A 26,697-nucleotide genomic window follows, 5' to 3' on the forward strand; every position below is an offset into this window, starting at 1 on the left:
CATTTTTCTTGCACTTGATGCTATCCTCTTGGTCACGCCACACCCTGGTTGTGTGTGCAGCAGATGCTGGGCTGCCAAGCTCCCAGTGCTGAGAGGCTTGGTCATTTGGCTGGGCCTCAGTCCGATAAGTCACTACCGCTGAAGTGGGGCTGCTGTCGTTTCTTAGTTGCTCTCCACAGACAGCTAAAGGAGTCCAGCTGAAAGGATTGCATGGCAGCAATAAGTAATTTAGACGGGAAGAAGAAGAATGGAATAAAAGTGATGTCGTTTTGGAATCTTTTCTCGTCTCTTTGTTTCCCAGTTACCGTCAGCCTTGAGGTCTGCTTCATTCCCTGACTTTGATTGGTCTTACGTCTCATTCTTTGATTCTTTCTATTTTCTGCCCTTTACCTCTGACTGTGTTGGGGATTTGTGCTTCCCAGAGACCTGAGTAATGTAAACTGTGAGGAGCTGGGCCCACTGCCCCCTGGCTGGGAGATCAGGAACACAGCCACCGGCCGGGTCTACTTTGTGGACCATAACAACCGCACCACGCAGTTCACAGACCCGCGCCTCTCCGCCAACCTGCATCTAGTCCTTAAGTGAGTATCAGGTTATACCAGCGCCACAAATGAAACATGGTCCAGAGCCTCATAACAGCCCAGATTAAATGAGAAGTATTTGAGGGAGAACTGTACTGTATGACTGGCTGGCAGTGTGGCTGTGTAACTGTGGTGTTTTGTGTTCTGCAGCCCAAGCCCCAATGGTTCCCGCAGCGGCATCGAAATGCAGAACAGTCCGATCAGGTGAGGCCCTCTATTTCCCCCCTCTATTCTATGGCCAACCTCTATTTCTCCAACACTTGGTTCTGGAGAGACAGAACAGACTGCACACAGACAGACACACACAGATACAGACACAGACATATTGACTCCCCCACACAGGATGTTTTACAGGGGAGTCCAGTGCCAAGGTGTGTTAAACACCTGTTGGGGTTCAGCTATCAGAGCAGCCTTTCTCCTGTGCACACACACTCCCACACACAACCTCACCCATCCAGACACACACACACTGCACGCACAAGGCTGCATTCCACCGCCCGGCAGCGGTTTTGATCATGCAGGGGTTTTAGCACACAATCCGTCACAAAGCTTGTTTTGGCTCAACATCAGATAGCAATGTGGAAACCAAGACTGATGTGTCTGTGGCTGAGGAGCGTCTTACGTCAAGGAAACGGAGCATAAATTTGATGTCCGAGTCAATGAATGAATTGTGTGTGTGTGCGTGAAAGTGTGTTTTGGTGTGTGTGTGTGTGCTGGTGCGTGCCTGTGTGTGCAGTGTTCGTCAGTGCATGTGTGTGTGTGCCGTGTTCGTCAGTGCATGTGTGTGTGTGCCGTGTTCGTCAGTGCATGCGCTTCAAAACTTTTCCTCGCAGCTGTTCAAACACGGCCCATGTAACGATAGCTGGAGCATTACCCACAGTGCAGTGTAAAGGTGGAGCAGAGTGCGGGCGGCTTCGGTGGGCCTCCTCCGTCTGACCTCATTCCTGCTCCGTGCCGGGAGAGGCGGAATGCACCGATGAAAAGATCTGGTGTTATTTTCCCCTGTTCTGACAGATCAAAGAACTTGTTTGGGACTTTGGTGCTTTTTCTGCGGTCCTCTGAAAGTCATATAAAATCCCAGGCTGGCACGCCATGTATGTTTGTAATGCAGGAATCTTGTCTTAAGCACAATAATGTCCAGATGTGTGTGAAGCAGTGCACAGTGTTTCTTCTCTTTAAAAAGCACTGATCCGATTATTATTTCACTTTAAAGTTGGGAATTAGAGTTCTTCTAGGTTATTGATGTCTTTGTTTGAGAGGAATAATTGTATTGAAATGGAAGGTGTTTAAGCTGAGCCAAGAGCGTGTCTGTGGCCATTAGAATGATGTACGATGAGCCCTGGGTCCAACCACATACCTTCTCTGGGTTCTGCTTTAAAGGGAGAAACCCTTGGCTTTGTCTTGGAGAACCTAAAGCTGCATTTACACATGCAGCCCAATTCAGATTTTTTTCCCACTAGTTGCTAGTTTGACTAATCACATCAGATCTTTTTCAGAGCTGATCTGATTGGTCAAAAGACCAATGAATTAAAAAAATATCAGAATTAGGGTGCCTATGTTAACGCAGCCGACAGGATCTCTAGGTGTGCACTAATGTAACACACATTGGATGGTGGCTCAGAGGTTTGGAGTGTGCAGTCTGCTGGTTAGCAGAGGGCTCATGGGCCTGAGCCAGTCTGACTGGATCATCCTATCTGAGAATACCTTCTCTGATTTTGTCCCCTCACGGACCTCTGTGGAGCAGAGAAGCTGGACTCTGGCTGAGACGAGGGGTGGGAGTGACATTCCAACCAGCGACAAAACTCTGGAAAAGAAATCAGACGGCCGGCGTGGTTTTCCATCAAGACATCTGCCTTTTATCAAGGAAAACGATTTCAGAAATTCTCACCCCTCATGCTGTCATCCCAAGAAAATGTTTGATATATACGTGTCCTTCAAGCTATAGTTTATTACCCCTTTTATTTGCTAAAGACATTGCCTCAGCGGGCCACAATACGTTTTTGGTTAGACTCACCCTGTGATGTTGCAATCTCCTGACTCTAAGCCTGGTCACTGGACAATAGGTAACAAAATCCTTGTTGGGCCTCAGATCTTCCCTCTGAACTCTGGCATGAACACTCAGAGGATCAGTTCCCAGGGGTGTAGTGTTCTCTAGCTTTACACTGAGTTCACTGTATTACTGTCTGAGCTTCAGCAGGTAACACACCACGCCATCTTACTCTCTTAAAACAAGTTAGAAATAGAGAGAATGCGCACTAGGCTGTGTGTGTGTGTGGCGGGGCAGGAATGTTTGATTTATGAGTGAAACTGGAGGGAGTGCTGCTCTGTGGCTCGGTACCTCCCCTCTCCCTGTCTGAGTCTTCCTCTCTGTTTGGGTGCTGTCCGGAGGCAGCCCTTCCTACCTCCACCCTCCCCAACTTTCCCTCGCTCCCTCTGAGTCTAGTCTGCAGGAAATAAAGGGATTGAGGAGGAGGACTGGAGTGCCCTATGGGGCCCTGCTGCTCTCCGGGATCGCAGGAAGTGGCCAGCTCAGCTCAGCTAGACGAGGCCAAAGACAGTGGGAGTCTAGAGCAGTCAGTCCTTAGAATAAGCTGTCACTGTGTATTATGGTGTGTGGATATAAAGATCAGGATGGCTGTCTATTACTCCTGCTCAGTGTATGACCCTCCAAACGAATCTTTTTGAGAGCTAGGATTGTGTATTTGCCATATTTGATTACATTTTTAGCTAATAAAAGGTTGTCTGGTTTTGTATAGTACAGTGAATGGCAGGTGTTTGGTAGGTGTCCCAGACAGAAATAGATTTTCTGAGTTGTTAGAAATGATTTCAGTGGTTTTGGCCTATCCAATATTATATGATCCTGTACTTTTTGGGCCTATGTACATCTATTTAGCCAGGATGGGTTGTTGCTCCATGATTCTCCTGTCACAGACTCTCTATTTTACCCTCTCTCACACTTACCCACATACATAAGGCGTCAGCATGCTTCATTTCGGCCTGGCAGCTTGCCGTAGTCAGCTAGGCGAACTGAACGAGTGTGCTGGCGTACTTCCTTAAAAGACCTTCGCTTGAAACCAGTAATAGTACTGTTTGTCCATTTTGAGACGCCGTAGCCAGTATACACTTCCTCCAAATAGTTACAATTAATTTACGGTAACTCAAGAAATCTGTCATTCATTTAGATGTTTTTGCCGAGGAAATCTTAGCGATATTTTTCACAGTAATATTTCTAAATGAAAAGATGTGCATGAAAACGAGTCATCTCTGGTTGAATGACAACAAAGACTTTACTGAACAATCCCTATTGTTGACCAATCACAGACAAAGGGGTGCAGACTTCGGCAAGAACATTTTTTGTGTGCCCGAACAAGAGAAGAAGACTAACCAAAGTCCAAAACGTCACAAAATGCTGTCATAATATATGCATACGATCTTCTGAACTTTTCCGTCTGGGAAGCATGCAGATGTCTTTACAAACTCTGCCCCTCACTCTCTCTCTCACTCACACACACACAACTCTTTGTGGCCGGCTATACAGCCTGGTGTTTATGACCCTGCTCAGGGGGTGAGTGTGCCCACTACGCCCCACTAAAGTGCAAAAGGCCAGCATGCAAATAATCCTCCAGCTCTGGCTCCATAAAGGGCCTTTTGATTCTGTGTGTCTGTGTGTGATGGTGTTTCTGTTTCTGAGCAGAAGAGCCTTCTACCACCAGTGCCGTAGTTCAGAAGTTCACTCTCATGCCAGAGATTTGGGCAGAAGTGAAGAACCTTGTTCACTACCAGCACAGATCATACTCATAGCCTGTCTTTTGATTTGGAGATTAACTACACTGATGTGTTATCACAGTTACAGCCACCCACTGAGGTGGTCGTCTTAGCTGTTAGGGACCCTACACAACTTGGTTGATCATTTAATGGTTTCTTATAGTCAGCAATGAAGGAACTTGCATTGAAATGTCACTCCTGTTAATAGACAGATAAAGAACCTTCCTGAACAATTTAAGATGAAGACATGAGGTCTATGGACACCCTCATTGAACCGACACTGAATCTATTTGCAGATGTCTCTTGCTGTGGCCACATTTTGCTTCCCCCTCTGTAGAACTGTCTATTTTCTCTCTATCTGTGCCGTGCTGTCTCTCTCTGTCTGTGCCGTGCTGTCTCTCTCTGTCTGTGCCGTGCTGTCTCTCTCTGTCTGTGCCGTGCTGTCTCTCTCTGTCTGTGCCGTGCTGTCTCTCTCTGTCTGTGCCGTGCTGTCTCTCTCTGTGAGACCACCTTGGGGCCAGGTGGGGAGGGGAGGTGGAATGGCACACACCTGTGAGCTGGCAGAGCCCAGCACGGCAGGGGCCCACGGAGTTGCCCACGAGGAGCATACGACAGCGTTGTTTGTATGGAGAGCCTGGCGGGGAGTGGAGGAAGGGTCACTGGCTGCACCTCAGACAGACAATGTGGCACCTACGGACACATCACACCACCCTCTGGCTCTGCCCCCTCATGTGTGCTTGTTCAGAAATACCACCTCCACCTATGCCTGTGGGCATATGGCAGCTTGTTTAACTTGATGTGCTTCCCAGATGACCTCAGTGTGTTTACCTCTCGTTCTCCAGTCAGCAAAAGGAGGGAGGCAGAATTCCTGCCTGGCTTTATTTGGAGTTGTTAGGGTTTCTGGGTTTTAGTTTTTTTGTGGTGTTTTATTTTTGTGTACCTGTACGTGTTGTTACGACCCCAAGTCCAAACAATGATCTTTCCCTCTCCAACTCTTTTTCTCCATCCCCAGCCGTCAGATCCAGCTGAAGGAGCAGGCCCAGCAGGCACTGGTGTCTCCAGGTAATCTGCCAGAGGAGGCCGAGTGCCTCACGGTGCCCAAGTACAAGAGGGACCTGGTGCAGAAGCTGAAGATCCTCCGCCAGGAGCTGTCCCAGCAGCAGCCCCAGGCAGGTCACTGCCGCATAGAGGTGTCCCGCGAGGAGATCTTTGAGGTGAGACCGTCGAATTAGTGTTATTCCCTCAGTTCTTGAACACAACCAGCATTATTGACTCTTTAATTAGTATTACTGAAGAGGTTGACTGAAGAGGTTGACTATCTCGATCCTGAAGGAAAGCATCAACTCTGGACATTTTCCTCACTCTTATTTACACTTGTAAAAGTTTATTATACCAGATATTTTACCTCAATTTCAAACCTCAGGCAATGGTTTTCCCATCCTCTACTTCCCTCTCCTCTCGAGGTCGTTGCTCGTCATGTTTCTGCCACGGCGTTATCGACCACGCTATTATCTATGATGTGTGAAGAGAGTATGTTCATATCCAAAGCAGACCTCGTATTTGAAATGAGGCTTTTGTGAAGTGCACTCCTCAGTGGGGGAGGTTTTCTAGTTTGGGAGGTGTGGAGCCTCATCAGAGTAACAACACCTGCAACAGACTACATGACCCTCGTAAAATATGTGATGGAATGTGCTGGAACAGCTTTGTCTGTTAATCTGAAGGAAGACATTTTTGTTGGCTGATCTCAACACGAAAGGGAGATGGGGGTGGATTTTAAGGCTAGACATAACTTCATTGCTTTTCTGGACACGCCGAGCTGTTAGAAATACGACTGTGTGGGCAAGTGTCAGCTGGTGGACTGTCAAGCTGTCTCAGTGTGTACATTCTATTGAAGATAAGAGGCCTTATTTCTCTGGTGTCACCGCTGACACATCCTCAGTGTAACTGGAGGGCACGGTGGACCAGCTCTGGGGGGAAAGCGGTGTTATTGTTCCACTCTTCTGTTCTGTCTGTTTACTATTATTTTCCCAATCCACTTTTAACGAGACTGTCCCCGACACAATGTGCTGGACATTGTGGGCATGTGTCTGCAGCTCTCGGCATGTGGGGTGAACGCACCAACCCAGAGTGGGGTGTAATGATCCCAGACTCTTGAGTACCAGGAGGAAAGTTTGTTACTAAAACACTGCTGTCTAATGTTCTACAGAAGCCCCATCTGGCGAGGAACGTGGGGTGTTTCTCATCATTGTTTCAGGACAGTTCCTTTTCTTCTTTTTTTTTGTCTTCAGCTTGAAGCAACTTGGAATTGCACAGGTCTTTGGTCATTGGTTTGCATCTTTAGGACAGGCAGACAGGCCAGGCTTGGCCATTCCTACGCCGTTTCCCATGAGCCACTGAGACTGGGATAGTGGCGATGGGAGGGGTTGGGGGGGTATTAGTGAGACTCACAGGATCTCTTGCTGGAATGTGTCGCGCTGGGGAATGTCCTCTTATCACCCCCACCTCCTGATAATGTGCTTTGATTAAGGGTGGACTGGACACTCAGGTTACTTTGGCAGCGGAGGAGAAGGCGTACATCATTGCTAGGCAGGTAGGGGCCAGCCAGGCTGGTCCTAAATGACAGAGCACAGGAATGTTTATTCTTTGGCTCGGTCCCCAGAGCCAGCATCGCTCACACACAGACGTTGCAGTGCAGATAGATGCATCCCTCTGGCCACAGACCCTGGACTGCACAGTATTTACCAGATGGTCTCTGATGGAAGTACTCAGTAAGTTTGGGGGTGCAGTCCTCCATCCCAGTCCCGTTCGTTACAAAGGTGTATCTCTTTATGTGTTACAGGAGTCTTACCGCCAGGTGATGAAGATGAGGCCGAAGGACCTGTGGAAGAGACTGATGGTGAAGTTTAAAGGGGAGGAGGGGCTGGACTACGGAGGAGTGGCCAGGTAGGAATCCACAGCAAAGCATGAGGAAAAAACTAAGTTATGCTCAATATGCATCATCATGGAACAAAGAAGATTTCTATTGTGTGTTAGAGAAGTAAATGCACCAGGTCTGGAACCAACAGGACCTGAACAGCTTCTACACCAAGACATTAGACTACTAACTAGTTAACCAAATAGCTACCCGGACTATCTGCATTGACCCTCTTTGCACCAACTCTTTTGACTCAAGCATATAGCCAAGTTATCTCATTGTGTATTTATTCCTCGTGTTATTATTTGTTCTATATTTTTCTCTCTCCGTTGTTGGGAAGGGCCCATCAGTAAGCATTTCACTGTTAGTCTACACCGGTTGTTTAGGAAGTATGTGACAAATAACATTTGATTTGATTTTGATTTGAATGCCACCATCTGCTGAAACAAGGTTGGCCCCCAAGGGATAATATGGATTTAAAGCACCCAATCTGAGAATTGTACTTCTGATTTTTTAATTGCCATGGAGTATTCACTTTCTGAAATTGATGTTCCCTGCCTTGAAAAAATATTTAATGGATCAAGAGATTTAACAATGATGTTCTCATCGTCTGTCTCTCTTTGTCTGTCCCTCTCTGTGTCTCCTGTGTGTGCAGGGAGTGGCTGTATCTGCTGTCCCATGAGATGCTGAATCCGTACTACGGCCTGTTCCAGTACTCCCGCGATGACATCTACACCCTGCAGATTAACCCCGACTCGGCCGTCAACCCGGTGAGTCAGAGGCCCGGACGCCGCCAACAGCCCGCCCCGCTGTGATGTGAAAGACCAGGTCACACGGACCACTCATCTGCTCTAGTCTTGCACAATCTCTGTCTCTCCTCTGCCTGTTTATTTGTTTGGCCTTCCATTTCCCTATCAGCTGTTCTCATGCTAGATGCTAGATCTCCTGGAGACTGGTGATGAATTAGGCAACTATTTCATTGCTGTGTTGAGACTCTTTACTGCCTCTATAGCATTTGGTTGTTAAATCCATCATAAGGGAAATAGTTTGGATGCTGCTGCTCACCTTTTGAGTCATAACCTTTGGATTATACACTGCAATAAATTCCCAGCTGTAAGAATAGCGGGTATTTATTATTTACCAAGGGCCCAATCCTAACTTAAGACATGCATGAGGAAATCTGAGTTATAGCGCAAATCTCTCATCGACATCAATGCATGACTTAAGATGCATGTAACTCAAATGTTTTCTTAAGTTAGGATTCTGCTTTGAGTTGCTCAGTCTTGGTAGTTCTCTGAAGACTGGGAGATGCCATGCTAAATGGATGTACTATGAAGTGTTTAAGAGGACTAAAGGTGTTTCTGTCCCCCTCCCCAGGAGCACCTGTCCTACTTCCACTTTGTGGGTCGTATTATGGGCATGGCGGTGTTCCACGGCCACTACATAGACGGGGGCTTCACCCTGCCCTTCTACAAACAGCTGCTGGGGAAACCCATCACCCTGGACGACATGGAGTCAGTGGACCCAGACCTCCACAACAGCCTGGTCTGGATCCTGTGAGTAGGAAGGAAATGGGAACAACATCCTCACACAGACCAAGATGCGCACACAGAGATTAACATGTTTTTTAATGACAATAGTTTGTAATGGCTCATTTTAATTCATCGGGTAATAATTTGGTGTATGTGAACTATAACATCTACTGGTGTACTTTTTTTTGTAAAACACTCATGATCATGTAGCTACACATGATGAGCTCTTCAACTGAACTTTGATCTATACATACATTAACATTCCCCCTCCCCCAGCACCATCTCTCTCTAACTCCCCTGTCCGTCTCTCTCACCTCTCAGGGACAATGACATCACAGGCGTGTTGGACCACACCTTCTGTGTGGAGCACAATGCCTACGGGGAGATCATCCAGCACGAACTCAAACCCAATGGCAAAATCATCCAGGTCACCCAGGACACCAAGAAGGAGTATGTCAGGTGAGTACTCCCCCACCGACCCCTCCTCACCACACAGGAAGAGAGTTGGTCTAGCAGTCGACAGTCAAGCCCGGCAGGGAGAGGATACTGTTTGGATTTCAGATGACCTTAGCTGCAAGTGACCAGCCACAGTTAACTGACCTAGGATCAGGGAGTAATGTACATGTGAAAGGCTTTGCTATACCCCTCAAAGAGGCTCAGAATCATGGCTTTGCCTTCACGTTCCAGTATGAATCATCGATCTCTGACTCTCTCTTCCCCTCTCCCTCATTCCCTACAGGCTGTATGTGAACTGGCGTTTCCTGCGAGGCATCGAGGCTCAGTTCCTGGCCCTGCAGAAGGGCTTCAACGAGGTCATCTCACAGCACCTCCTCAAGGCCTTCGATGAGAAAGAGCTGGAGGTGTGAATGAGACACATCCCCCAGACTAGCAGTACTTACCTTCACTGTCCATCCTTTACAAAGGACTGCATTCTCCCAGACATCAGCATTTTCCCCATCCATTTCCTCCCTACAGTTTCCCTTTGACTTTCATTTCACATTCTCTCCCTCTCTCCACCTCAGCTCATAGTGTGTGGCCTGGGTAAGATCGACATCAACGACTGGAAGTCCAACACGCGGCTGAAGCACTGCACCTCTGACACCAACATCGTCAAGTGGTTCTGGAAGGCCGTGGAGTCGTACGATGAGGAGCGCCGGGCCAGGTTGCTGCAGTTTGTCACCGGCTCCTCCAGGGTCCCCCTGCAAGGCTTCAAAGCCCTCCAAGGTACCCTCATAGCACTCACCCTCCTGGGACATGTACAGTAGCTACGTAGTTAGGTTCTCAGTGTTTCACTGCTTCACTGGGAGAGTTGCTAGCTTGCCCTTGTCCACCCCCTATAGGCATGTAATATTGATTGTTATGATGGCTTATAACATTTGTTATGACAGCGTAACGAATGTTTATGCCAGAGGGAGATGGTGAGGGTTGTTTGTATTATACTCTACTGTACCCCGAGGCAGCTCAGCAGGCCTCAGAGTGTGTTGTTGTTGTGAGCTGAACCCTCTGTGCAGAGCAGGCTGAGCGGAGTCCAGTAGTTCAGTGAGTCCAGTCTGTCAGACAGGATGCCCAGAGAGCACCCAGGCGTGCGGAACACACTGTGATCCACTGCTCTTCCTGTCTGACATGCCGCTTCACTCTGCTCTTCCATGTTACATAACAGGACCATCGCTGCTGCTGGTCTAAATACCAAGGTCCGCGCAGGCCAATGACAACATACACAAACCCAGTGCTCTTAGTGCCCACACTTGGCGCCGCAGAGTGCTGAGAAAGCTGTCCAGTACAGTACTGTCTTTTGTGTGTGAGTGAAGTGTGCTCTGCTGTTGTGCTTCACAGTAACTGTTGATAAGTTACAGGTGCTGCAGGCCCACGACTCTTCACCATCCACCAGATCGATGCCAGCTCCAACAACCTGCCCAAAGCCCACACCTGGTGAGTGTCTGCCTGTTCTGACCCTACAGCTTGCCCTTCAGAATCAATGTTTGCCTTTGTCAAAGCTGGGAAGGGCACTTTGATATATCAACATCATGCTTTAGGTTTAGGTTTCCAGCCATGTATCTGTTAACCATGAACATAGAGAGGTCCTAATACCAAAGGCTTGTGCTCAAGTCTCTCTTGCCCTCTGTTTGTTCAGCTTCAACCGGATCGACATTCCTCCCTACGAGAACTACGACAAGCTGTATGACAAGCTGCTCACTGCTATCGAGGAGACGTGTGGCTTTGCTGTGGAGTGAGACGCTGCTGACGCAGGGGTCAGCAGGAACAGGGAGTGGAGGAACTCGACATTGTCAGACCCCACCATCCAGTTCACCCAGGAGAAGGGGGTGTCTGGGGTCCAGTGGCCCAAGGACTCTCTCGCCCACAATAGGGACATAGTGGCCAGGCCAGGGGGGGGGGGGGGGGGGGGGCAGAGGAGACCTGAGCGAGCAGTCTCGTCTGTCATGGGGTTTTCCCCCCACCCCCCCTTTAAAAAAATAAAATGTTCAGCTGCTAATAACTCAGACTATTTACTAACTTGTGGAACTTTAAAAATGGCTGGCTCTTCCTTTTTTTAATAAGTTTAGTTTTAGCATTGTAAAAATAGTCAGTATTCCATGTAGCTACTTACCATCTTACCAAACAGAACATGAAGTCCACAACTAAACTTAACATTGGCCACATAAACAAGACTGGTATCACTGGTTTGATGGAGTAAATTGTTACCCACGGTTACCAACAACACTGAATGGTGCTTGGTTTGTTTGGAGGCAGGGACTGAAGGGAGCATGAAGGCTCCTTATAGCACCCCCTGGTGACTGAGTCCTCTTCTACCACCGAGGACTCTTGGGGCATCTATCTTCACTCGGAGGCTGGACTTTGGAGCACATGTTCAGAACTTGACCTTATGGAGAAAGACATGCAGGGCCCCATTGTCAACGACCCTGTCCAAAGAAAGCGGGCTGGTTTTCAGCGCTCCATTCCCAGAAACCAGTGTCTGACATGTAAGCTTGTTTGGAAATTTAAATAAATAGCTTGAATGGTGTTATTTTTATATACTGGGAAAATGAAAAAAGAAACACTAAAATGATATGTAATATATATAATTTATTTCTGTTATATTTCAGAAAGCTTTTGCCATTATTCCAGATTTGTTTTTTAAAATATGAAGTGTTGCTGTTTAAAGCTTGAAAGAAGTACACTTAGATTACTGTGGGTGAAATCTTTACATAGCCTCTTTCCTACACAGTAAGTAGAGAGGTGGTCTTAATGGTGGGTTGTCTTTAATACACACAGTCCTCTGAGTGCCATAATACTTTTGACTGAATCTTTTCAACTATTTAGATATTAACCTGACCCTTTAAATTCCAGTGACATCATCCAGTAGGTACTTGTGATGGGGTATGTATGATGAGTTCCATAGACCTTTCTCATGATTTCATGATTGTTTCTACCATGGTGATCTGCTCTGTCCCCACAAAATAATGGCTAAGAGTCCCTGCTACCCTGATGCATTTTGTTATGTGAAGATTACACACATCTTTTGTAAGTGCTACTCTTGTCATTCTGGCAAATAACTACTACTACCTTCCGGTTATGGTCTTCTGGTGCTAAATAAGACAGCAGTTTGCTCATTTCTTTCAAGATATTGGCAACCAGTCTTATACCTTGGACTGAGATGGGAGTATAGCAAACTACATACAAAAAGTTGCAATGAATTGAACAAACATCACTCAGACCTCAAGCCACATTCTCAGGAGATGTCATATTATTTGTTGTATTATTTGGGAGCTGACATGGTCAAAACCTTTTCCTCTGTAATGGTTGAATGTCTTATACAGTACATTAAGTTGAGTGGCTATAAAGTCTACATTTGTCATATGTATTGTAACCCAACAGTAGACATTATCATGTGATTGTTGGGTTTCTATATCTCCATATTGGCTATAAATGAAATCTGAATGAATGAGATGAACCTGCTAATTCTACTCACCTGAACCTAGCTCTACAAGTATGAGTTTGGGGGAGAACATATTTATTTTCTACTCATTCAAACAAATTGTTGAATGTTTTCTTATTTTTTTAATGGCTGTCAGTCTAGCGATCTATGACCATGGACTGTTCTTAAGGTTAGCATACATTGAAAATGAATTGCTCATCTTTTTCTTTTCTAGAGGTGTATGCAAAGTGACGTGTCCTCAGATGGTGCTTTGTACAGTGATAGGATATTGTTCATTAATGTGGATCACACAACCTGTAATTTATCTTTAACTTAAGTTTTTTTTTTTACGTACAGAACTATTTGTCGCCGTATGTACTAGGTGACTTCTATCTATTTACCAGATAGGCAATGGACTGATTGATTTTATATCTAAACATATTCATTTACTTTAAGTGGCACAAAAAGATCGCTCGACTGTCTGTTTCTTACACAATCTTTCTACATTACTCCATAGCTGCCTCCCTGAAGAATGGAACTTTTTATTAACAAGTCAAATTTGAGATGCAGCTTTTTGTTGCTTAATTTCTTTTGCATGATCCACGAGCAGGACTATATCTCTGATGCAATTAGATGTACTTAACACTATCATTTTTGTAAGAGTATTTTATTTTTGTGTGTCATTTAGGTCTAATTAAACTTGCCTTTGTCAGATGATATGAGGCACCTTGAATGTGGCTGTGCCTTGTCTTTTGTCTGTGTATGTGAGAGGTTTTGGGGGGCTTTCAAAGGATTTGGGCTGAATTTCACTATTGTGAAGACAAACACATGAATTTTTTCTATTGAATTTTAGTCTGGGTATTTTGGGTTGCATCTGATATAACTCCACAAATCAAATGTTATTGGTCGAATACACATGCCAACTGTAAAGTTTGGTGGGGGAGGAATAATGGTTTGGGCTAGGCCCCTTAGTTCCAGTGAAGGGAAATCTTAACGCTACAGCATTCAATTACATTCTAGACGATTCTGTGCTTCCAACTTTGTGGCAACAGTTTTGGGAAGGCCCTTTCCTGTTTCAGCATGACAATGCTCCTGTGCACAAAGAGATGTTCATACAGAAAGGGTTTGTTGAGATCAATGTGGAAGAACTTGACTGGTCTGACTTCAACCTCATCTAACACCTTTGGGATGAATTGGAACGCCAACTGCGAGCCAGGCCTAATCGCCCAACATTAGTGCCCGACATCACTAATGCTCTTGTGGCTTAATGGAAGCATGTCCCAGCAGCAATGTTTCAACATCTTGGAGAAAGCCTTCCCACAAGAGTGAAGGCTTTTATAGCAGCAAAGGAGGGACCAACTCCATATTAATGCCCATAATTTTGGAATGAGATGTCCGACGAGCAGGTGTTCACATTGATCATGTAATGTATATGTACACAATGGTGTGTATAGACAGTATATTAATAGAATGAGCCTTGACTAGAATACAGTATACTGGGAGCACCATTACCAGGATGATGGACAGGGGTACGAGGTAATTGAGGTAGCTATGTAAATATACAGCGCCTTCAGAAAGTATTCATACCCCTTGACTAATTCCACATTTTGTTGTTACAGCCTGATTTCAAAATTGATTCAATATTTTTCACCCATCTACACACTATCCCATGATGATAAAGTGAAAACATGTTTTCGGAAATTTTGGCTAATGTAGTGAAAATTTCATACGTAAATATTTCATTTACGTATGTATTCAGATCCCTTTATTATGTCAGTCTGAATTTAGCTCCTGTGTATTCAATTTCCTTGGATCATCATTGACATCACTACAACTTGATTGGAGTCCACATGTGGCCAATTAAATTGTTTGGACATGATTTAGAAAGAAACACACCTGTCTATACATTTCACATGACTGGGAGCCAGGCCCACCCACTTAGGAGCCAGGCTCAGCCAATCAGAATTCGTTTTTCCCCACAAATGGGCTTCATTACAGAAATACTTATCAAATCAAATTTTATTTGTCACATACACATGGTTAGCAGATGTTAATGCGAGTGTAGCGAAATGCTTGTGCTTCTAGTTCTGACAATGCAGTAATAACCAACGAGTAATTGAACCTAACAATTCTACAACTACTACCTTATACACACAAGTGTAAAGGGATAAAGAATATGTACATAAGATATATGAATGAGTGATGGTACAGAACGGCATAGGCAAGATGCAGTAGATGGTATCGAGTACAGTATATACATATGTGATGAGTAATGTAGGGTGTGTAAACATTATATTAAGCGGCATTGTTTAAAGTGGCTAGAGATATATTTTTTCCATCAATTTCCATTATTAAAGTGAGTTGGATTTGAGTCAGTATGTTGGCAGCAGCCACTCAATGTTAGTGGTGACTGTTTAACAGTCTAATGGCCTTGAGATAGAAGCTGTTTTTCAGTCACTCGGTCCCAGCTTTGATGCACCTGTACTGACATCGCCTTCTGGATGATAGCAGGGTGTACAGGCAGTGGCTCGGGTGTTTGTTGTCCTTGATGGTCTTTATGGCCTTCCTGTGATATCGGGTGGTGTAGGTGTCCTGGAGGGCAGGTAGTTTGCCCCCGGTGATGCGTTGTGCAGACCTCACTACCCTCTGGAGAGCCTTACGGTTGTGGGCGGAGCAGTTGCCGTACCAGGTGGTGATTCAGCCCGACAGGATGCTCTCGATTGTGCATCTGTAGAAGTTTGTGAGTGCTTTTGGTGACAAGCCAAATTTCTTCAGACTCCTGAGGTTGAAGAGGCGCTGCTGCACCTTCTTCACAACGCTGTCTGTGTGGGTGGACCAATTCAGTTTGTCCGTGATGTGTACGCCGAGGAACTTAAAACTTGCCACCCTCTCCACTACCTCTGCTGTTTCCTGAAGTCCACAATCATCTCCTTTGTTTTGTTGACGTTGAGTGTGAGGTTATTTTCCTGACACCACACTCCGAGGGCCCTCACCTCCTCCCTGTAGGCCGTCTCGTAGTTGTTGGTAATCAAGACTACCACTGAAGTGTCGTCCGCAAACTTGATGATTGAGTTGGAGGCGTGCATGGCCACACAGTCGTGGGTGAACAGGGAGTACAGGAGAGGGCTCAGAACGCACCCTTGTGGGGCCCCAGTGTTGAGGATCAGCGGGGTGGAGATGTTGTTAACTACCCTCACCACCTGGGGGTGGCCCGTCAGGAAGTCCAGTACCCAGTTGCACAGGGCGGGGTTGAGACCCAGGGTCTCGAGCTTGATGACGAGTTAAGAGGGTACTATGGTGTTAAATGCTGAGCTGTAGTCGATGAACAGCATTCTCACATAGGTATTCCTCTTGTCCAGATGGGTTAGGGCAGTGTGGTTGCGATTGCGTCGTCTGTGGACCTATTGGGGCGGTAAGCAAATTGGAGTGGGTCTAGGGTAGAGGTGATATGGTCCTTGACTAGTCTCTCAAAGCACTTCATGATGACGGAAGTAAGTGCTACGGGGCGGTAGTCGTTTAGCTCAGTTACCTTAGCTTTCTTGGGAACAGGAACAATAGTGGCCCTCTTGAAGCATGTGGGAACAGCAGACTGGGATAGGGATTGATTGAATATGTCCGTAAACACACCAGCCAGCTGGTCTGCACATGCTCTGAGGACGCGGCTGGGGATGCCGTCTGGGCCTGCAGCCTTGCGAGGGTTAACACGTTTAAATGTTTTTCTCACGTCGGCTGCAGTGAAGGAGAGTCCGCAGGTTTTGGTGCGTGCCGTGTCAGTGGCACTGTATTGTCCTCAAAGCGAGCATTGTCCTCAGCACCACCCCATCCTCAGACGATCCCACAGTTGAAGAAGCCAGATGTGGAGGTCTTGGGCTAGCGTGGTTACACGTGGTCTACAGTTGTGAGACTGTTTGGATGTACTGCCAAAATCTCTAAAATAACGTTGGAAGCGGCTTATGGTAGAGAAATTAACATTAATTTCTCTGGCAGCAGCTCGGTTGCCAGTTGCACCCTCCCTCAAAAGTTTAGACATCTGTGGCGTTGTGTGAAAAAACTGTACATTTTAGTGGCCTTTTATTGTCCCCAGCACAAGGTGCACCTGTGTAATAATCATGCTGTTTAATCATCTTCGTGATATGCCACATCTTCGTGATATGTGTATATGGAAAATGTTGGGGAATATTATTTATTTCAGCTCATGAAACATGGAACCAACACTTTGCATCTTGTGTTTATATTTTTATTTAGTATATATTATTTAGATTATATTATAAAAAGGGACATGACAGCATGCCTGGAGTTTGAAAAAAGGCACATGAAAGATTCTGAGAGCATAAGGCAAAATATTCTATAGTCTGATGAGACAAGAATTTAACCCTTTGGCCTGAATGGAAAGTGCTATGTCTAGAGAACCAGGTACAGCTCAACACCGATCTAACACCATCCCTACCGTGAAGCATGGTGGTGGCAGCATCATGCTTTTCAACAGCAGGGACTGGGAGACTTTGCTTTTTTTTTTACCTTAATTTAACTAGGAAAGTCAGTTAAGAACAAATTCTTATTTTCAATGACAGCCTAGGAACAGTGGGTTAACTGCCTTGTTCGGGAGCAGAACAACAGATTTTTACCTTGGGGATACAATCTTGCAACCTTACAAGTCCAACGCTCTAACCACTAGGCTACGTGCCAACCTGTAAGGATAGAGCGAACAATGAATGGAGAAAAATACAGGTAAATCCTTGATGAGTACCTTCTTCAGAGTCTAAATTACCTCAGACTGGGGCAATGATTTACGTTCTAAAAGGACAAAGACCACAAGCATACAGCCAAAGCAACACTGGAATGGCTTCCAAACAAGAATGTGAAAGTCCTTCCGTGGCCAGCCAAAGCCCTGACTTGAATCCCATTGAAAATCTGTGGAAAGACTTAAAGATTGCTGTTCACCGCCACTCGCCATCTAATTTAACAATACGTGAGAAAATCTGCAAGGAAGAATGGGAGAAAATCCCCAAATCCAGATGTGCAAAGCTGATAGAGACATACCTACGAAAACTCAAAGCTGTAAGTGCCACCAAAAGTGCTTCTACAAAGTATTGACTCAGGGATGTGTATAAATTGCAAGTGTATAAATTGAGCAGTATTATAAGTGCCTGGTAGCAGCAGTTGTGATGTGTGCTAAGGTGCAGAGAATCGGCAGGTGATCAGTCTAGTTCACGTGTTCAGCAGTCTGATGACTTGTAGATAGAAACTGTCTCTGAGCCTGTTGGTATCAAACCTAATGCTCCGATACGGTCTGCCTGACGGTAAGGGAGAGAACAACTCGTGGTTGGGGTGTGTGGGTCCATGATGATGCAGCGTGCCTTCCTCAAGCACCGTTTCGAGTAATGTCCTGGATGGGTGTAAGCACGTTCCCAGTGATGTACCGGGCTGTCTTCATCTCCCGCTGGAGGGTAATTCCACGATCAGTTCCTTCGTTTTGTTGACGTTGAGGGAGAGGTTATTTTCCTTAGCAACTGTAATTTAGAACAGCGTAGTACACGAAGATTATTGTCTGCTAATGTGTCTCTGACTTCGAATCAGGAAAGGGGATATGAGAAGGGTTACTTTGGAAATGAGAAAGATGACATTGGTCATTTTACATACAGTATAAGAGCAGGAAATGTTTTTTAAAAATCTAGAGTAACGGCTGTTATTACAATACTACACTTATTAGATTACCATGATACAATAAACAGGTCAGTTTAGGGGCGTGTTTCATAGAAGATGAAGTATTGTAGCACACTAGTATGTTATGTCATCCTTTAACCAACTTTTAAATCTTGACAAAGTGGGAGCTGTAAAGCTTTCCATTTAATTCGAGCATTTATTTGAATTAGAATGAGTCTGGCATGTCCTGAGCAGCAGAGGCGTGAACTGAAGTGCTTTCATCAATGATGATGGGGAAAGGTGGTGATGGGAGGGGACTTGGGGAATCAGTATCTATTTGCTCAGACAAAGGAATGGGTAGACAATTTTGGTAGTGTGATGGACTGTATAGGCCTAAACAGATTGTTTCTGTGGTAGCCTACAGCCAACCTTGACATTGATGTTATTTCGTAGATCCAAGCAGTGGTACACCACTCTGCATATTAAACCTGATCACATACAGTGCCTTCAAAATGTATTCACACCCTTTGACTTTTTCCACATTTTGTTGTGTTTTACAGACTGAATTTAAAATGGATTCAATTTAGATTTGTGTTACTGATCTACACACAATTACCCATAATGTCAAAGTGCAATTTTGTTTGTAAACATTTTTACAAATGAAAAACTGAAATGTTTGGAGCCAATAAGTATTTGTTATGGCAACCCCAAATAAGTTCAGGAGTAAAAATGTGCTTAACAAGTCACATAATACATTGCATCGACTCACTCTGTGTCAAATAATAGTAGTTAACATGGTTTTTGAATGAGTAACCCATCTCTGTACCCCAAACATACAATTATATGTAAGGTCCCTCAGTCGAGAAGTGCATTTCAGTACAGATTAAACCACAAAGACCAGGGAGAATTTCCAATGCCTCACAAATAAGAGCACCTATTGGTAGATAGGTGAAAATATAAAAAGCAGACACTGAATATTCCTTTGGATGGTGTATCAATGCACCCTCAGTTGCCGGAGAGGAAGGAAACCACTCAGAGATTTCACCATGAGGCCAATGCTTATTTTTAAAACAGTTACAGAGTTTACTGGCTGTGATAGAAATGGGATTTGTTTGATTTGCCACAAACATAATGCTTGTATTCAGGACAAAAAGTGAATTTCTTTGCCACTTTTTTAAAAAGTTTTACTTTAGTGCCTTATTGCAAAAATGATGCAGGGTTCTGAATATTTGTATTCTGTACAGGATTCCTTCTTTTCACTCTGTCAATTAGGTTAGTATTGTGGATTAACTACAATGTTGTTGGTCCATCCTCAGTTTTCGATCACAGCCATTAAACTCAGTAACTGTTTTAAAGTCACCATTGGTGAATACTTTCGGGAGGCACTGTAATTAACGGCAGTAGTCTATTAAAGGCATTTTAGTGAGAGAAAAAATATAGACAACTGACCCAGAACTATACTAACAAGTTCGGAGGTTAGGGACTTTTTACTGTAAATCAACATTTTCACATTACAGAGTAGCTTTTCCAATTAAAAAAAAAAACCTTAGCAGTCTATTATTCATTAAAAACATGACATTATTAAGTGGCTTTAGGTCTACCATCTTTTACGCTAAAGTAATCAGCGGAATTCTAATTTTAGGGAGATTTTCCTGCAAATCAACTGCACTAGTTTGAGACTGCCGTCTAGCCATATTTTTTTTTTCACTGGATGTGCTTTCTTTGAGCTCTGACGTCACTTATGGTAAAAGGATCAACCGGATCACAACTGTTTCTTTTTTTTTGTACATATGCTTTCGCCAACAGGTTCCATTAAATAATCCCAAGTGATACACCCAGAGAGCTATGTCTAAATATATCGCTCTGATACACCTAAGAGCGAGAATTTGTTTATTTGTCAAACTGCAGTCAAGCATCATGTCACCAGAATTAGACCCTCAATATTTATTGGAAAGGAGCATCAAGATCACCGTGCACTTTTACCAACCGGTGAAGTTCATAATAATTAATTTCATATGTAGCCCAATAAACTGAATGGTTTCCCGAGTCATACCATATCGTCGCGTGAATTTCTCACATAAATAATTGTACGGACACACCGTCGGCATTTATATCAGCTGTTAATACGGTATGAATTTACTCGTGTAAAACTGGATGGAAACGTGGTTATTGTGATACAGCTGATAAAATGTGATAAATTGACAATACAAAATACCTAGCTAAATGCCATAAGTTGTGCACAATAGCATTCTGTCGTATTAGAGATTCAATTTGGAATAGCATTTGTTTCAACAAAAAAAAAATTATAATGGATTTTCATATGGGATACATATACGTTATCTATAAGGCGCCTTTAACATTATAAACACATTGCGACAAATTAGCTCCTCCATTTCACACCATTTTCAAAACATAGACGCAAAATATGCACGTTTTCCTTCCAAATAGCTTTGAATGTGACGTTACGCAATGTGCTGCGGTGTAGTCAGTTCACGGCGGATTAATACTTCACTCAGACCGAGCGTGACACTTCCTCATGCAATAAAACCCGAATCTCTTTTTTGAGTTCACCGGCATTTCAGCATCATCACGGCAGTTCGGGTTTGATATCGGATTTTCAGGCGTAGTTTATTTATCGTTTTTATTTATACACTTTGTTTACAAGATGCCTGGATTTTCTGACAGAGATCGTGGTAGAGATAGAGGGTAAGTGTATGAATGAAATAATTTTTGGCGAATTTAACACCTCGTGTTTTCTCGCCAGAAATGGCTGACATGACGCACAGTAGCTACCTACATATATATTTTTTTCCCTTAAGAGTGTCGTAGTTTCCATTTTAAAAAGTTAATATCGACATGTTGTTGCTTTGACGTTCACCGGCATATTCAGAATCAGAAGGGACAAACGTTTTTAAAGGCCTCGTTTCGTTATGAAACTAGCAGGAGGCCTGACCTGAATCCGAAAATTCTTAGATGGAGGCCTGTTTTATTAAAATACGAACCAGTTAGTCAGCTGTTGTGTTTTTCTAATTTACGTTATCACATTTTCATAACGTTAATCTTAACATTAATATTGTGCCTCTTCATACAGCATGTGTCCGATAACCGGCAAGCTAGCCGACTAAATGTACTTGTACGCCATGTGGCATCATTGCATGCGGATACAAAATGCCGGCCGGTTTTTTTCCACCCATTGTTCCTCTGCTGGATATACTTAAGATGGCTGTTTTAACGTGACGCAGAGTCCAATAAGTCAAGCATTTCTTCTAATTTGTATAACTTAAATCGCTGTCAGTACCTTCTGCATTGTATTGAAGTTGGTAATGTGTACGATGACTGCTAGTTGTCACTAGACAATTTTCTGTTAAATCTAAAATGTAAATTTCTTTGCTTGGCTTTTATTCAGGCGAGTAGATCCACTGGTAACCTATCTCTTTTACATTGGTTGGCATGACTAACATTACACCATTCACTTCCCCAGATATGGCAGTGGACCACCTCGTTTTGGGGGTGGTGGAAGAGGTGGTGGCGGTGGGGGGAAGTTTGGTAATCCCGGTGATCGACTGCGCAAGAAGCACTGGAACCTTGACGAACTCTCTAAATTTGAAAAGAACTTTTACCAAGAGCACCCAGATGTTACTCGGAGATCTCCGGTATGTATTCAAGTGGTCAACATCCAGATGCAGCTGATTTACATTAAATGTTAGGTAATGGCTACTGGCATGTGTTCTTGCACATGTTCCTGTTTTCCAATGGCCATTTGCTGTAGTTGTCTTTTGCATTGCCATGCCAATTGATCTGAGTCCATGTTACATTGCAGCAAGAGGTTGCACAGTACAGAAGTACTAAAGCGGTTACTGTGAAGGGGAGGGACTGCCCTAATCCAATTATGAAGTTCCATGAAGCCAGTTTTCCAAGTAGGCACATCCATTAATATCTGACACATTCAGTTGATATATTTATTTCTGATCAAAACTCGTCTTCAATCTGGGCTAGTTTTCATGTACCCCCCCCCCCCCCCCCCCCCCCCCCCACTTTTGCACAGCCTACGTGATGGATGTCATTAACAAAGCAGGCTGGTCAGAACCAACACCGATCCAAGCACAGGGTTGGCCACTGGCTTTGAGTGGCAAGGACATGGTTGGTATTGCACAGACGGGCTCTGGGAAAACTCTCTCGGTAAGTGTTGAGAGTATTATCATTGACTATTCCAACTTAGAATTGCTCATAAAAATAAGAGGACTGATGGTCCTTTTTACTGTAATGCAATGTCATTATTTCTCCTGCAGTACTTGTTGCCAGCAATCGTGCACATTAATCACCAGCCTTTCCTGGAACGTGGAGATGGCCCTATTGTAAGTACCCATGGTTATTCAAAGACTTGTATCTAACCTCTCATCCACCCACCATGGGTTTATGATATTCAACCTTTCTTTCAGTGCTTAGTGCTTGCCCCGACCCGTGAGCTGGCTCAGCAGGTCCAGCAGGTGGCAGCAGAGTATGGCAGAGCTTCTCGCCTGAAGTCTGTCTGTGTTTATGGGGGTGCGCCCAAAGGGCCACAGCTCCGTGACCTGGATAGAGGTAAGTTCCACAACTGCTCTATGCATTTGGCTGATTTGAATCTATGGAATTTGGTGCTCATGATTGTTTATTATAGGTGTGGAGATTTGCATTGCCACACCTGGCAGGCTTATTGACTTCCTGGAGGCAGGAAAGACCAACATGCGCAGATGCACTTACCTGGTACTGGATGAGGCTGACCGAATGCTCGACATGGGTTTCGAACCACAAATCCGAAAAATTGTGGACCAAATCAGAGTGAGTTCTGTTGTGATGTCTTAGTCTACTGATCTCACTTGGGGACAGTTATCAAGGGAAATTCTGACATGTTCCTTCTCTCCAGCCTGACCGACAGACGCTGATGTGGAGTGCCACTTGGCCCAAAGAGGTGCGCCAGCTGGCAGAGGACTTCCTGAAGGACTACGTCCAGATCAATGTGGGAGCTCTGCAGCTGAGTGCCAACCACAACATCTTGCAGATCGTGGATGTTTGCAATGATGGCGAGAAAGAAGACAAGTGAGTCCTGTCTGACCTGTCATTTCTGTATATGTAATGGGTGGAAAATAAAACTTAGACACTTGTTTTGACAAGTCACTAATTGAATTCTTCCCTGCCTTTCCAGACTCCTCCGCCTTCTAGAAGAGATCATGAGTGAGAAGGAGAACAAAACCATAATCTTTACAGAGACCAAGAGGAGATGTGATGAGATCACTAGGAGGATGAGGCGGGATGGGTAAGTGGCATCAATACTTAGTTCTTTAAACTCAGGGTAATCATTTGTTTCTCTGGACTCAATTGACACTTGCTCCTTTTAGTTGGCCAGCAATGGGCATCCATGGAGACAAGAGCCAGCAGGAGAGGGACTGGGTGCTCAATGGTGAGTTTATCACAAGAACCATTTGTGACACGCCCTTTATGGCTAGCTATCAATTTCTTTTCCTTTTTCAGAGTTCAAGTTTGGAAAGGCGCCAATTCTCATTGCCACAGACGTCGCCTCCAGGGGTCTAGGTTAGTTTCATTCTGTCCTTGGTCCCTTGTACCAACTTTTTTTCTGAAAGAAAGTGTTTCTTTCTGTAACTCTTCTGCCTTCTGAGTTTCTCCCCTATCTGAAGGAGCGGTCTTTTGAGGCAGGGCCTTGGCATGACACGCCCAGGTCTCCAGAGGGGGAAGGAGGACTCTTGGAGGTGTCCTGACTGGGACATCACCCAGTCACATACAGAGGTGGCGGGGCCCGAGTGCTGAATATCACGCTGGGCTGCCCAAATGGGGGCCTAAATGAGGGTTAGCTGCCGCACCCCTGTAAATGCAGCTGTTCTCTGGCATCGGTTTGGACTGCTTCACACCCAAGCTCATGGCTCCACCAGGCTCTGCTGTTTCCATGTCTTGCATGTCGGTTTGGGCATTGTATTGCAAGTCATCGAATTCTGGAAGGTGTCGCTTTTCTCAAAGCATGTGTGACAAATGTGGCAGTTTCCTAAACTTCTGTTTTGAGACCAGTTGTAAGTCCCATTACACGTTCACCTCTGTAATGATATGGCTACTGGCGCTTAGTGTCAGTGGGTCATGTCAGTTGGCTGGGGACAAAATCCAAGCTCGCACTCCTCCCTCACCTGTGTTTCAAGTCATGTCGAGACCTGCCAACGAGAGACATTTGATCACGTGAACACTGGTTCTGGGAATATCTTGCCTTGAGACTGGGGGTACTTTTGTTATGGGTCACAGGAGTAAGTGGCTCCATTTTTAGCTTTCCCCAATTGTTTATGGTCTTGGCAAGACGTTGCCTTTATAGCGAGCTTCTTATGAGTGTGTGGGAAGAAGGGGCCTTCTCACCATAAGGCCCTAGTTTTGGCACATGAAGAGGCAACAGGGCGCATAGTGGCCTTACTGTGTAGAAGCACCCTGCAGTCACTTGACATTGTGTGGGGAGTTTTCTGCAATGGGAATGGACTAGTGAATGCATACTCCTTTATGGTAAGACTTCTGATCCTTTTTGGGGGGAGGGGGCTGTTGAGAATTGAGGGGTTATCTGGATTGGAAGCATTTGGAGTGTGCATCGTTTCTCTCTTCCCACCGTAGTATCCCCATGGATTTAGTCTTTCTGGAGTTATCTAATACTATTCTTTACAGCCTAGTGGAAAAACCAGCTACATCCAGTGACTGGTTGTACTAACTTTGCTCTTTTGGTCTGGCTGTTGTGGTGTGCATCTTTGTGCGCTCCTTTTTGTTTTTTTGCCACACTGCAACACATCCTACAGATGTTGAAGATGTGAAATTTGTCATCAACTTTGACTACCCCAACAACTCTGAGGACTATATTCACCGCATCGGCAGAACTGCCCGGAGCCAAAAGACTGGCACAGCCTACACCTTCTTCACCCCCAACAACATGAGGCAGGCCAGTGACCTCGTTGCTGTGCTCCGTGAGGCCAACCAGGCCATCAACCCTAAACTCCTCCAGATGGCGGACAGAGGAGGTAAATCTAATTGGTGAGATACAGGAACTGTGGTTCAGCTGCAGCCATTTTTTTTCCCCCCTTTTTTTGTTGACGTGGATGGGTTTGGCACAGTCAAAGCTATGGGATCTTGATTCATTTTTGTTAGTCATTTATTTACCCCCTACAGTGTTTTCCCATGTACCCATTTCATATCACTCGAACTAGCATGAAAGCCCAGTCTAATTTGTTCTTGTTTTTCCTTTCAGGTCATTCAAGGGGAGGCAGAGGTGGTAGTGGATTTAGGGATGACCGCCGGGACAGGTACTCCTCTGGGGGCAGGCGTGACTTCAGTAGCTTTAGGGACAGGGAAAACGATAGAGGTTTTGACAGTGGACCAAAGAAAGTCTTTGGCACAAATTCACAGAGCGGAGGTTATGGGGCAAGTGGCTTTGACAAAAGCGGCAATGGTTTTGGCGGCGGCTACGGCACCAACGGCCAGTCAAACTATGGTGCCAGCCAGGCCGGGGTGTTCCCAACACAGAACTTCCAGGCCCCACAGTTTAGTGCCAACCAAGGTGGTGCACAGAGTGGCATGAGCCATCAACAGTTCCCCTTCACACAGCAACAAGCACCACAGCCCATGGTGCCTTACCCAATGCCCCCTCAATTCCCACAGTAAACATGAAAGTAAAGATGGTAAATTATTGCTTTTTGTCTTGTTTAGTCCTACACTCTATCCAAAATTGTACTGTTTAATTTTTTACACCAGGTTTCAACCAATTTTTGAACCTCTAAAGTCCCTGTGGCGGGGTGGTCCTGCAGCGCAGCAATAGCGATGGCGCACAATTTTGCTTTCTTTTACTTATTTAATTTGTTACATTCCTCAGTAACGTTTAGTCTTATTTTGTACTAGTTATTGCAGATGTATTGTTTTGTCCCACCTGTACCATTTAAAGTGATGTCAAGATCTTAACTGGGAGGCACTGCATGGCCTTTCGCAATAAAAACCAAAAATACCTATCTTGTCTTATTCTTTACACCATTACATGAGTTTCAGAAAATGCTTAAGTCTGTTCCACTTTGCCTCAATAGGTAAATGGATTAATTCTCAGGTGCAGTATGGAATGACTATTTTGTCTAGCGGGATATATGAACATGGTCAATTGCTTAAATTAGTCAATGCTCACGGTTGACTATTACACTTGACTATGTAGCACTTATGTTGAGGCTTGCAGTTATGCAACATCGGTGTACTTGGATTTAAAGACTTCATCCAGAGATTTAAAAAAAAAAAAAAATTCAAGGAGTTCTGGGTATTCTCATTGGCCTCATGATAGAACACCCCTTGTGCTAT

General features: G+C 44.8%; 2 protein-coding genes across 4 annotated transcripts in view; both read left to right on the forward strand.

Annotated features, from left to right (window-relative positions):
* The window catches only part of LOC110538510 (E3 ubiquitin-protein ligase SMURF2), a 68,038-nt gene extending 54,600 nt beyond the window's left edge, over positions 1–13,438 (forward strand). For both annotated transcript variants that reach the window (XM_021625373.2, XM_021625374.2), the window contains 11 exons: positions 423–581; positions 732–785; positions 5,359–5,560; positions 7,186–7,289; positions 7,916–8,030; positions 8,638–8,816; positions 9,114–9,251; positions 9,532–9,652; positions 9,815–10,016; positions 10,646–10,721; positions 10,924–13,438. In XM_021625373.2, coding sequence (XP_021481048.1) covers positions 423–581; positions 732–785; positions 5,359–5,560; positions 7,186–7,289; positions 7,916–8,030; positions 8,638–8,816; positions 9,114–9,251; positions 9,532–9,652; positions 9,815–10,016; positions 10,646–10,721; positions 10,924–11,023 — 1,450 coding nt within the window. In that variant the 3' untranslated portion in view covers positions 11,024–13,438. The remainder of the gene's footprint in view (positions 1–422; positions 582–731; positions 786–5,358; positions 5,561–7,185; positions 7,290–7,915; positions 8,031–8,637; positions 8,817–9,113; positions 9,252–9,531; positions 9,653–9,814; positions 10,017–10,645; positions 10,722–10,923) is intronic.
* A 7,402-nt stretch (positions 13,439–20,840) lies between these two features.
* ddx5 (DEAD (Asp-Glu-Ala-Asp) box helicase 5) lies at positions 20,841–26,363 on the forward strand. 2 transcript variants are annotated; one of them, XM_021625376.2, is made up of 13 exons: positions 20,841–21,054; positions 21,830–22,001; positions 22,169–22,265; positions 22,394–22,527; positions 22,638–22,703; positions 22,788–22,929; positions 23,006–23,166; positions 23,252–23,424; positions 23,531–23,641; positions 23,724–23,785; positions 23,857–23,916; positions 25,164–25,395; positions 25,610–26,363. In XM_021625376.2, exons 1-13 carry the CDS (start codon positions 21,014–21,016, stop codon positions 25,635–25,637), a joined length of 1,479 nt encoding a protein of 492 aa, XP_021481051.1. In that variant the 5' UTR covers positions 20,841–21,013; the 3' UTR covers positions 25,638–26,363. The 2 variants fall into 2 exon arrangements, with proteins under 2 accessions (XP_021481051.1, XP_021481050.1); XM_021625375.2 differs by having other exon boundaries at positions 25,164–25,382.
* The last annotated feature ends 334 nt before the right edge of the window (positions 26,364–26,697 follow it).

This window comes from Oncorhynchus mykiss, chromosome 12, assembly GCF_013265735.2.
Source record: "Oncorhynchus mykiss isolate Arlee chromosome 12, USDA_OmykA_1.1, whole genome shotgun sequence".
Lineage (NCBI taxonomy): Eukaryota > Metazoa > Chordata > Actinopteri > Salmoniformes > Salmonidae > Oncorhynchus > Oncorhynchus mykiss.